At 44.4% G+C, this 11,749-nt stretch overlaps 2 protein-coding genes and 1 pseudogene across 10 annotated transcripts in view; 2 read left to right on the forward strand and 1 right to left on the reverse strand.

The window, feature by feature from the left end:
* Positions 1 to 4,811, reverse strand: part of Gart (phosphoribosylglycinamide formyltransferase, phosphoribosylglycinamide synthetase, phosphoribosylaminoimidazole synthetase) — a 26,450-nt gene extending 21,639 nt beyond the window's left edge. The window contains exons 1-2 of the mRNA XM_021209009.2: positions 4,731 to 4,811; positions 1,461 to 1,644 (exon numbers count right to left, since the gene is read on the reverse strand). Coding sequence (XP_021064668.1) covers positions 1,461 to 1,605 — 145 coding nt within the window. The 5' untranslated portion in view covers positions 1,606 to 1,644; positions 4,731 to 4,811. The remainder of the gene's footprint in view (positions 1 to 1,460; positions 1,645 to 4,730) is intronic.
* Positions 4,812 to 5,664: 853 nt separating this feature from the next.
* Positions 5,665 to 11,749, forward strand: part of Son (SON DNA binding protein) — a 31,608-nt gene continuing 25,523 nt past the window's right edge. For all 9 annotated transcript variants that reach the window (XM_029544388.1, XM_029544389.1, XM_029544391.1 and 6 more), the window contains exons 1-2: positions 5,665 to 5,803; positions 9,415 to 9,581. In XM_029544388.1, coding sequence (XP_029400248.1) covers positions 5,727 to 5,803; positions 9,415 to 9,581 — 244 coding nt within the window. In that variant the 5' untranslated portion in view covers positions 5,665 to 5,726. The remainder of the gene's footprint in view (positions 5,804 to 9,414; positions 9,582 to 11,749) is intronic.
* Positions 9,588 to 10,414, forward strand: LOC110329972 (annotated as a pseudogene).

The raw sequence follows: 11,749 nt of genomic DNA on the forward strand, positions 1-11,749 counted from the left end.
GTCCCAACAGCAGCTGAGTGACTCCCGATATTACACCGTGACTGCCCCGTCCCAACAGCAGCTGAGTGACTCCCGATATTACACCGTGACTGCCCCTGTTCCAGTGTTAGGTACACAGTAATCAGACAAGTCCAGATAACACTCAGAAACATCTTTTAAATGTCACTCAAAGTTTATTGAGAATCCACTGTGTATTAGGTACTGTATTAGCCTGTGATTAAGATGTTACAACAAACTAGGACCCTTAATCTTGTGATATTAATAATATAGTACATGAATACTAGTTAGTAAATACATAAGCCATAGCAAATATGGACAAACTAAGCAAATCTGCTCCAAGGCAAACTGGGAGGCTAGTTCTGGTCGAGTCAGGAAGGGTCTTTTGTGTTTAAGGCAAAGATTCTATGTAAGAAAACTCTTCTCCATGTCCAGAGAAGGCCAGCCTCTCCATCCAACCACAAGTGGGCCCAGTTGGATTAACTCCATCAGTACAGCAGATGAGGGCACGCCTCTCCTCAGCTGCTGCCAATGGCAGTTAATTTATGATAATCCTGGGTGATTCTGATGGGTGGGTCCCTACAACTCCAAGTGCACACACACAGACGAGCCACTTCTCCAATAAGCACATAATACCTTGTTTCTAGATAGAGCACCTCAGAGAAGGGGGTTATTCTCTTTTTTTTTTTGGTTTTTCGAGACAGGGTTTCTCTGTGTAGCCCTGGCTGTCCTGGAACTAGACCGCCTGTGTCTGCCTCGTCTCCCGAGTGCTGGGATTAAAGGTGTGCGCCACCACACCCAGCCTAGGGGGTTATTTTCTTATTACTTCTGTCTTTCTCCTGATTTCCTTCATAAGTATGTGGGACATTGGCTGTTGTACGAACAAGGTGAAACAAGACAGGTCTTTGTAAGGGTAAGATGAGGAGATTGGGTTTTATCCTTCATCCTGCAAACTGTTTAGTTTATGAAAAAATTATTAATGGGACCAGAGTCCATAGTTGACAGCCTCATTCACGATTTTGTAGATATAAATCTACATACTCCTTCAATCTGCATTGTGCACGTGCTGCCTTTTTGGTCACAGTGGTTCAGAAGGCTTAAGATACACTACCCTTTGTTCACCTCATACATTGAGAATTTACGTTACTACCTTAAAAATGTAAACTTAGGCCGGGCGTGGTGGCGCACGCCTTTAATCCCAGCACTTGGGAGGCAGAGGTAGGCGGATTTCTGAGTTCGAGGCCAGCTTGGTCTACAGAGTGAGTTCCAGGACAGCCAAGACTACCCAGAGAAACCCTGTCTCGAAAAACCAAAAAAAAAAAAAAAAAAAAAAAAAAAAAAAAAAGTAAACTTAGAATGCATTCAAACTTAAATAGAAATACACCTTATGAAAGAGCATATGTGAGCTATCATTTATCACCAACAAATATTAACCCCCGCTCCCCATTTTGAAACATAATTACCAGCATTGGAGATCTTCCCAGTGCACGTGGTGCCTGCATTCCCTGGGGCAACCAACACTTGTTTGACGTGAGGAGACTGTGCGAGTTTCCAGGCCAGGGTATGCTCCCTTCCCCCACTACCAATGACAAGAACTCGGGCTGCCATTGCTGTCTCCGAAGCAGGGATTCAGAAACAAAATGAAACCTGCAGAAAGTAAACCATAGTCGACATTTTATATCACATGTATTTTGAAAAACAATTTCTCTTTTTTGGTGGTGTTTTCTTTTGTTAATTTTTATGTGTGCTGGTGTTTTGCCTGCCTGTGTGCCTGTGTACCACAGCTGTGCTATGTGCTCATGGAGGCCAGAAGAGATTGCTGGATCCCCTGGAACTGGGGTCGTATTATAGGTGGTTGTTAGTCACTATGTGGTTGCTGGTAATCAAACCCCAGACCCCTAGAAGAGCAGTCAGTGCTCTTAACCACTGAGCTGTGTCTCCAGCTATTCTTTTCTTATGAGAAAGTCATGCTCATGCTAGTCTCAAACTCATGGGAAACCCCGTTTTAGCCACTATCCAAGTGTTGGGATTACAGGCAGGTACTACCACGCCTAGCTGTACAAATCATAATTTATAAATAGGATTTTCACACAATCATTTGTTTTCATACACGTGACATTTTTATCCCGAGATTCATTATTTAGAAATTGGGATTTAAGGTAGGACAGGTTGGTGCATGCCTTTGATCCCAGCATTTGGGAGGCAGAGGCAGGTGGACCTGAGTTTGATGCCAGCCTGGTCTACAGAGGGACCTCTAGGACAGCCCTGGGGAACACAGAGTGTCAAAAAAAAAAAAAAAAAAACAAAAAACAAAAAACAAAAACCAACCTCTAAACAAACAAACCAACCAACCAAGCTGGGCAGTAGTGAGAGAGAGAGAGAGAGAGAGAGAGAGAGAGAGAGAGAGAGAGAGAGATGGTACACGCCTTTAATCTCTGCACTTGGAAGGTAGGAGCAGGCAGATTTTTGAGTTTGAGGCCAGCCTGGTCTACAGAGTGAGTTCCAGGAAGATCTGATAACCATTAACCCTTAGCAAGAAAATGGATTTTTATATTTTGTTATTTATTCAGGAGATGGGGGCCTGCTACTCTGCTTACCCTAGACCTGAATTCCTGAGCCCAAGAGATTCTTTTGTGCTGGTGTGTGTTGGCATATTCCCTTAATCCCAGCACTCAGGAGGTAGAGGTGGGAGGGCCTCTGAGATTGGGGCCAGTCTACAGACTACAGAGTGATCTCTATGACAGCAAGAACTGCAGAGAAACCCTGTCTCCAAAGCCAAAAACAAAAAAGAAAGACAGAAGAAAAAAGAAAACAAACCAGATTTTTGCCCCCGTCTTCCAAGTAGCTGGGATACCAAACATGTGTCATTACACCCACATGGTCTCAGGCTTCAGTGAGACCCTCCGGCCTCTGCCTCCCGAGTGCTGAGATTACATGCATGTGCCACCACATCTGGCTTCTCCCACCATTTTTGTTTGGTATCCATACAAAAACAAGTTGCAAAATCATTTGTTTATTGTCCACAGCTTGCAGGCTTATGATCTGAGATCTTATGGGAGGCTCTAGATTGGAAATCTATTAGAAACCACAATTAAATACTAACATATCTCATTTGAATACAAGCATTTGTTAAAAGTTTAGTTCTTAAGAATTAACTGAAATAATTCTTAAAAAAAAAAAAAAAAAAAAAAAAAAAAGGTGTGTGTGGGGGGGCTGGAGAAATGGCTCAGTGGTTAAGAGGCACTGACTGTTCCTCTCAGAGGTCCTGATATCAATTCCCAGCAACCACATGGTGGCTCACAACCATCTGTAATAGGATCTGATGCCCTCTTCTGGTGTGTCTGAAGACAGTTACAGTGTACTCCTATACATAAAATACATAATTCTTTAAAAAAAAATTAACTATGACATTAAAATATTGTATACGACGAAGTACCCAGAAATAGGAAGTACTAATTTGCTATGTGATGTTACTTCATATACTTAATTGATACCTATTGTTTAGAATAGAAGCCTTGTGTTCAAATTCTAAAAACAATAAAAGGGGGGGGGGGACAAAGATATTATCAAGATATTTACTGGGCTGGTGAGATGGCTCAGTGGGTAAGAGCACCCGACTGCTCTTCTGAAGGTCCTGAGTTCAAATCCCAGCAACCACATGGTGGCTCACAACCATCCTTAATGAGATCTGACTTCCCTCTTCTGGAGCATCTGAAGACAGCTACAGTGTACTTACATATAGTAAATAAATAAATAAAACATTAAAAAAAAAGATATTTACTTATGCAGAAGATGGTTACGGAAAAAAGAAAACTGAAATCTGTAAATTCTAAATTGATCCTTTATTTTGGGATTCCATATTTAAAGAAAAGCCAAGCAGACCGGTAAGGTAGTCCACCAGTTCAGAATACTTGGTTCTCTTGCAGAGGGCTGGGGCTTAGTCTCCCAGCATCCACAAGGTGGCTCAAAAACATCCTAACTCTGGGTCTGGAGACTGAACGCCTTCTTCCGGCTTCTTTGGGGCATTCATTGTATGCACGTGGGCACAAACATACATGTAAGGGACAACACTCCTACACATAAGATAGACTTTAGTTAAATTTTATGTGTCATTTTCTTAGAGAAATAGCTGAAGCCATTAAACTTTTATATCTAACTTGAATAAGAACAGCAGTGCAAGAAGACAATTCTCATTTACTACTCAGGATCTGTGAAATAACAGGACGGGTCTCTTCACCAGGAGCGGCTGGGTGCCTGGGCTCCGGTGTCAGGGCCTTACTAGCCGGGAGACAAGGAGAGTCTTTTGTAACGTCTTGGGTGTCAGTTAACTAGCAGGTAATTTATAGCGAGAATAAGAGAATAAGGTAAGGAGAGAATAAAAGAATCGGGTAAAACCACTTCCAAATATTTGTTTTGAAAAAGTAGAAACCAAATACGAAAGTGGTCCAGGTAAACCGTTAGTTACTGTGGTAAAACCGGAGCGGATAAAAAGCCATCGGTGTACAGGGTCTGTCTTTTACAAGGCAGAGATGCACAGAAACCTGGACACGGCCTCAGAATTAGAAAGCTGGGAAAGAAGTACCTGGCCGACCTCCGTCAAGGCCGTGCAAAGCACGTGGCCTTTTCGCCAGCCACACCAGTTTCAGCAGTAGCACCGGTCGCTGAGGTTAAACCCATGGGTCAAACCCATGGGCAGTCCACGCATCATCTTAAAAACTAAGGGATTCACGCACCTGCAAGCCCCGCCACGCAGCTCCCGCTCGCACCCGCCGGAAGTTGGCCCGGGGAATTCAGCGCGCCCCGGCCTCTGCCCCGCCTCCGATGGGCTCTGCCGCTCATTGGCCGGCCCGCCTGGGTCCCCGCCCGCGAGGCGAGCCGTGGGGGTTCCTCCCGCCTTAGGGTGCGGTCGGAGCCGGCTGCCTAGCCGGGCTCCCTGGCACCTCGATTGGGGCTGACGATGCTCGTCCGGGGCTGCCACATAAGGTCCCTCCGTTTACCCCAGAGCCTCCTGCACCGGGGGCATAGCCGAGGCTGCCTCACCGTGGCTGCTCACCAAGCGCCAGGGCGGAGCGGCCAGGGCTGGACTCCGGAGGAGCCCGAGTGCACCGCGCTTAGAACGCAGGTCGCTCAGACGCTCCAGCCTTTGCTAAAAACTACGCGAGGCCGGTTCTAGCAAGCATCGAGCCAGAATGGGACTTGCTCCTTTCCACCTCACAGTGGGGACGCGGGATGGGGATTTCTTTCTCATGCACGGCTCCCTGACCAAAGTCAACTTGGCGCTTGCAACCAACGCGTTAGAGCTCCGGGCCGGACAAGCCGAGGCTTTTCTTGTCCCCCTTTTTTTCCATGGCCTCTAATCTCAGGCATTTACTCGCTACAGAAAGCCTCTTAGGAGTCCCCGCAGGCTGAGGGGGATCAACAGCCAAAGCTGTCGCGGTCGTCTCGGGAGCGACTTCTCCTGTAATGGCGCCTGCGTCAAACACTAACATGGCGGACGAGTTCGTGCGCGGCGCAAACGTCAGCAGCTCTACCCCGGCGGCTCAGAAACAGCGGAGGAGAGCGGGCCGGTGTTCGCTGATTGGCTCGTGGGTGGAGCGAGCCCGTGCGGACGCTCCCTCACGAGCCAATCAGGAAAGGGATAAAGGGAATTGGCCGCTGCGCCTCCTCCCGAGGCATGCTGGGAGCCTGGAGGACTAGCGAGGAGGAGTTGAGAGAACGGAGCGGACGCCATGGCGGCCGACATCGAGCAGGTTTTCAGGTCTTTCGTGGTCAGTAAATTCCGGGAAATACAACAGGAGCTTTCCAGGTAAACGCTTCCCAGACTTTTCTGCTCCTCGCGGGCCGTTAGGGCTTCGTCTATCCTCCCGTGGCATCTTTCACGGAACGCCGTCGTTTCTCGGCTCAGGCCCCGCTACGGCCCCGCCTGGGCCTGGGATCCATTTTCCGGGCCNCCCCCCCCCCCCTTCAGTCCCCGGTTCGTTCCTTTCGAGAAAGATCGTCTCTTCCGCGGCGTCGCACACGCCGTTTCTTTCTTCCAGTTAAGACGGTCACCTTTCCCTCGTTTGGACACCCCCTACCCTCCAGCTCCTCGGAGGCCCGGCGTCCACCAGGGACGGGCCTAGTTCCTTCCCCAGCTCCTCCTCCGCCGCCGCCTTTCCCCTCCCCCTCCCCGCCTCCGCGCATTTCGCCGGTCGGTGTCTACCGCCGGAAAGGGTCTCTAACGGCCGCTTCTTGGGTAACCTTAAAACTTCTTTATTATTGTACGCTTCCGATCGTTTGGCCACCGCAGTCTATTTATTAGACGATTTGGGCCCCGGTTAGTGCTCTGTGCTTCAGACCGGATAACACTCTTTTCACAGTTGGAAACTAAAACATCTCCGTTCGATGTAAGACACAAGATAAAATACTCGACAGGATGATAGGAGGGGGCTTTGGAACTGCTGGATGCTTAATTTGATTGAGTAGAAAGTGGAGTATGTGTTATTTTTGTTATTTTCCTTGCTACCCCGACTTAACTGACGGATTTTTGTTACTGCCAGTAGACTTCAGAGGTTAGCCTTGGTTCTCAAAATTTAATGTTGAAGAGATCTTCTCAGTTGTTTACTTAGGAAAATAGTGTGGGTCATGTTATAACTTAAGTAAATATTCAGAGGTAAATGTTTTTTACATTTTTTTTTTATGAATGGTTTGAGAACAGAGAATACATGAGTTAGAAGAATCAGCTGATAAGCAGTTGTAAATCATATGCCCAAATTACCTGGGACTATGGATAGAATAATGTTAATCTTTTTTTTTTTTTTTGGTTTTTCGAGACAGGGTTTCTCTGTATAGCCCTGGCTGTCCTGGAACTCACTTTGTAGACCAGGCTGGCCTCGAACTCAGAAATCTGCCTGCCTCTGCCTCCCGAGTGCTGGGATTAAAGGCGTGTGCCACCACGCCTGGCTGTTAATCATATTTTATTGCAGAAAGTGTCATTTTTTTTTCAAGATTGGGTATTTTTGTTTGCTTTTTTCTTTTTCTTTTCTTTCTTTCTTTCTTTCTTTCTTTTTTTTTTTTTTTTGTGGATAGGCTCTAATGCTTACAGCCTTGCCTTGTAGCTGAAACTGGCCTGTTGTCATCTTTCAATCAATGGGTAGCGTCACAATTTTTTTTAAGTAATATAAATATACACTGTGTTGCTTTTTAACATTTTGAGACATTGAGTCCTTTTTTTGTTTTTTAAATGAGATGGAACATAAACTAAGGGAATATCATTTTACCTGGAAACCTTTGATTTTTGAGACTGGGACTCGCTAGGTAGTTCTGACTGACCTAGACTTCACTGTAGATTAGGCCGGCCTTGACCTAATGGGATCTGCCTGCCTCTGCTGGGATTAAAGGCCAGTGCTAGCACCATTCTGAAACCCAAGCAGTCTCTTGTATTGACTGTATTTACTTTTTGTAGGGTGGGGCTGGAGACTGGGGTCTTTGTGTGGCACTGAGACCAGGCTGGCCTTGAACTTGAGAGACCCACCCGCCTCTGCTTCTGTAAAAGTCTTGTGCCATCGTGCCCTTCTAATGTGTTTTCTCTTGGTGTGATAATTTTGTATTGTATTTTAGACATACTCTGAGCAGGTTTGTCCTTCAAAGTCTCAATTATTTGAACACTTTTCATAACTACATAAATTCCTTTTTAGGATATTTGTTGGACAGAAAAATGGCTTAAAATTCTAACTGCTTTTTAGTAATTGTAATTAACATTCTGGTAGCTTTAAGGAAAATTATTTTTTATAGATTGACTTTTTCTTTCTTTCTTTTTTTTTTTAATTAATTAATTTATTTTTGAGAAAGCTCTCCCTGCCTCTGCCTCTGTTTCACAGTGCCTGCATTGTCCTCCTGCCCAGCCCTAGATGACTGGAACAAACCTTTAATCCTAGTGCTCACAAGGCAGAGGCAGGAAAATCAATCCCTGTGAGGTAGTTGGTCTACAGTAGTGAGTTCTAGGTCAGACAAAGTAGAGAGACCCTGCTTTTTTTTTTTTTTTTTTTTTTTTTTTTTAGTAGAAATGAGAGCATTAGAAAAAACAGCATGGTTAATGGAATAAGCAATATAAAACATTTTTTTTTTAATTTGTCACTTGAGTGAGCTACTTTCCCCCTATTTGTTTATACATCAGTATAGGTGGTGAGACTAACACACAAAATTTATTGCATATAGTTTTTTTCCTCCGTTTATAGAAACAGTAATAGTCCTGATTGTGGACTTTTGTTAAAATTTCATGATTTTTAAAAATAGGTGGCAGGCCAGGTGTGGTGGTGCAGGCCTTTAGTCCCAGCAGATGGGCAGAGGTGGGCACACACCTCTTGAGTTTTAGACCACCAGGGCTACATAGTGAGGCCTTTGTCTTGGAAATAGAACAATAGAAAGCGGCACTAGACAGTACTTAGAATGTTGATTATTAGCCTAACAAGGTTTGTGGGTTAGAAAACCAATCATGCCTCACAAAAGTGTTTTGTTTCTCTAATAAAACTGTTAGCAGGTAGCAAAATTCTAATTCAAATTGAATACATTTTAAAGTTTTTGCAAGTTCATCCAAAAATAGTAAAAAATGTTTATGTGAATGACCTTGTTTTATCTATGGTGATGCTTTGGCCCTGTGATATGAAAACAAGCTATAGACCATTTTACTATTAGTATAAATGAATTGCCACTTGTTCTGTGTAAGTAAATTTCTTGAATTTTAGAAGTTGTTTAGTAAGCAGACTTTTTAAAAAATAGGTATAAAGTACAGATATGGTTTTCTTTTTAAAATTTACAGCATTTCAGTTACAGTCTGAATATGAAGAGGCTACAAGCAGCCCTTTACACAGTGTTTGCCTGGATGGTTTGTGATCAGTGCAGTGTGGCTTTCCACCATAATGCTTGGTCATCTGTTTTTCTTTGTAAATGTGAATTGGCTCATTGTTATTTAGGTAATTGGAAGCTTTAAGTTGTTTTAATCATAATAATTATATTTTTTCTGTTCTTTTTTTTTTCCTTTTTCTTTCTTTTTTTTGGGGGTGGTGGTGGATGGGGGGGGGCAGGGTTTTCTGTGTTGTCCTGGAACTTTCAATGTAAACCAGGCTGGTCTTCAACTCAACAGAAATCCTCCTGCCTCTGCCTCCTGGGTGCTGAGGGCTGGGTTTAAAGGCCATCACTTCCTAGCTTACCTTATTTTGAAAACACACTTGGACGTCTGATTTTAAAAGTTCTTTTTAACTGTCTCAGTTTTTAAAACTTTGTGTACTAATGGCAAACATCTGAAATAGAAAATCTTGAGGTTTATGGGTAACATAATATAATGTAAGGTTATGTTAATTACATTATTAATGTTGGGTTACTGATTTATTATAGTATGATGGCGGCAAGTATTAATTTTGAAATTTTTTTCTTGTCAAGTGGAAGGAGTGAAGGCCAGCTGAATGGTGAAACAAATACACCCATTGAAGGAAACCAGGCAGGTGACACAGCTGCCTCTGCAAGGAATCTCCCAAATGAAGAGATAGTGCAGAAGATAGAGGAGGTCCTTTCTGGGGTCTTAGATACAGAACTACGATACAAGCCAGGTAAGATGAAGCTCACTGTCAGTTTCAAAAATCTTTTGAAAATTTTGAATGTTAATTGCACTATTTTTAGGTTATTTTTTTTCACAGTGTCTTTGAAAATAGTCTACTCAGACAGGAGTATTGGAGTTCTTACATGTTTTGCTGGTAAAATAAGGTTTTTCTTTCTATTTAATTCAATTTTTTGTAACTCGATGCCAGGATTTTTCTGTGTATTTTCTTTGAAGGGTTGTGTAAATAGCATCTCTTTTAAAAGTAGCTCTTTTTGCCGTAATGATCCTGCCACAGCCTCTGGAGTGAGGTTCCCCCAAGTTGGGACCCACGGGCCACCACTGGGGTGACTCAGGGCCTGGACGCCAGGGAACCTTTGCACAAGCAGTTCCTGTCTGAGGAGAACATGGCCACCCATTTCTCCCGACTCAGCCTACATAACGGCCACCCCTACAGCAGCCCCCCTGTGACTTTTCCTGAAGCCCTGCCACCACCCAGGAGCCCTAGCCCAGAGCTGTTTCTCTGGTGCTATCCTGGGAGCCTGACTCCTGAGGCATTCAGGCTGCTGAGCGTGGGGGATACCCCCAGTCCCTACTACCCTGCATCCCCAGCTAGGGATATCATGAGCTCTGAGTGTTGATGGCCTGTGTCCTTCCCCATCTTGTTCCTGACAACAAAGACCAGCAACTCCCAGAAAGGAATGAGGTCCTTCTCCAAACCAGGTGCCTGGCCACCAGGACCTTCCCTCTGACAGGAGGACACTAGCTTGGTGGAACCCTCAGTGAGAGGCAGCATGGGAAAGGGAAAATGTTACCCCATTAGTGAATAAAGACCTGTGAGCAGTTTTTTTTTTTTTAAAAAAAAAGTAGCTCTTGGTGTCTTTTTCCTCCCTTAACTTTTGGTATGTTTGAGTGTTTGTGTGTGCTGGGGTGAAGCCTGTATGGTTGGTGCCTGAGGAAAGCAAGAGGAGGGAAGTCTTAGATTCCCCAGAATTGGAGTGTGGACAGCTGTCAGAACAGTGTAAGCTCTTCGGCGTATTGTTCTAACTCTGATGTGTCAATTTTGTAAGCTGCAATATCCTGAACTAAATCTCTACTGGTTTTAAGCCACATTACATTTTGTTTTAAAGCCCATGCTTAGAAGTTGACTTGTTTGTACAAAGCAGGATGAAGCACTTTCATTGTGTACTATTTCTTTTTTGGAATTGATTAAATAATGGGTGATTAAAAATGAAGAATCTGTGATTAATCACAAGACTAAATTATTAAGTGTAGGAGTTAGATGTGTATTATGGTTAGATCATGTCTGGTTAGGTATAAACTACCTTTTCATGCTGTGAAATAAGCATTAGAAGTTGATTAATTTTCTTTTGATATGATATCATGTTGGTGTTGGTATTGTTTTTTTCTGTAGTAGGAATCACTTGTATATTTGACTAGCCATTTCCTTAAGATTTATCATATTTAAAATCTATAGGGTAAATTTTACTGTGTGGTTGTAAGGTAGAGTGTAAACTGTCTTATTTGAAATAGGCAAGTTGAAATGTTAGGGCTATATTCAAGAAAGTGTTTAGGGAAACATGGTTTTATCAGAATATGACAGTTTTAAAAAGTGAGCTCTGTAGATGCGATGTTGTATTTGTTCAGGCATTCTTATTTATAAGCATTCACTTGGACTGTGTTGAAAACTTCCATGTAGTAAGCACATTCCTTGTACTTGGAGTACTTTGTTATTATTCTGTCTTCCTGGAGATCAAACCCAGGGACTGTACAATGTGTCTGTAATTTGGACAAGGTCCTTCATCTACCATGTGATGGATTAGTGTAGACATTCTGTTGCAGAATGAGTGCCATATCATTTCCTGTGTAAACGGCATGAATAAAATATTAGAAGTTACTCAGTGAGGCCCGGCCGGCCGCCACCACGCACTCGGGAGCCGGGAAGCGCAGGCGGGTCACGCCGTGGGCCGCGGCGGCGATGCAGCGACGGCGGCGCGCTCCGCCCGCGTCTCAACCGGCCCAGGACGGCGGGCGAAGCGAGGAGGTGGAGGTGCAGTTCTCCGCCGGGCGTTTGGGCTCGGCCGCGCCGGCCGGGCCCCCCGCGCGCGGCCCCGCCGAGGACGAGGAGCGGCTGGAGCGCGAGCACTTCTGGAAGGTCATCAACGCGTTCCGCTACTACGG

The sequence above is a fragment of the Mus pahari genome, chromosome 12 (genome assembly GCF_900095145.1).
Source record: "Mus pahari chromosome 12, PAHARI_EIJ_v1.1, whole genome shotgun sequence".
NCBI lineage: Eukaryota > Metazoa > Chordata > Mammalia > Rodentia > Muridae > Mus > Mus pahari.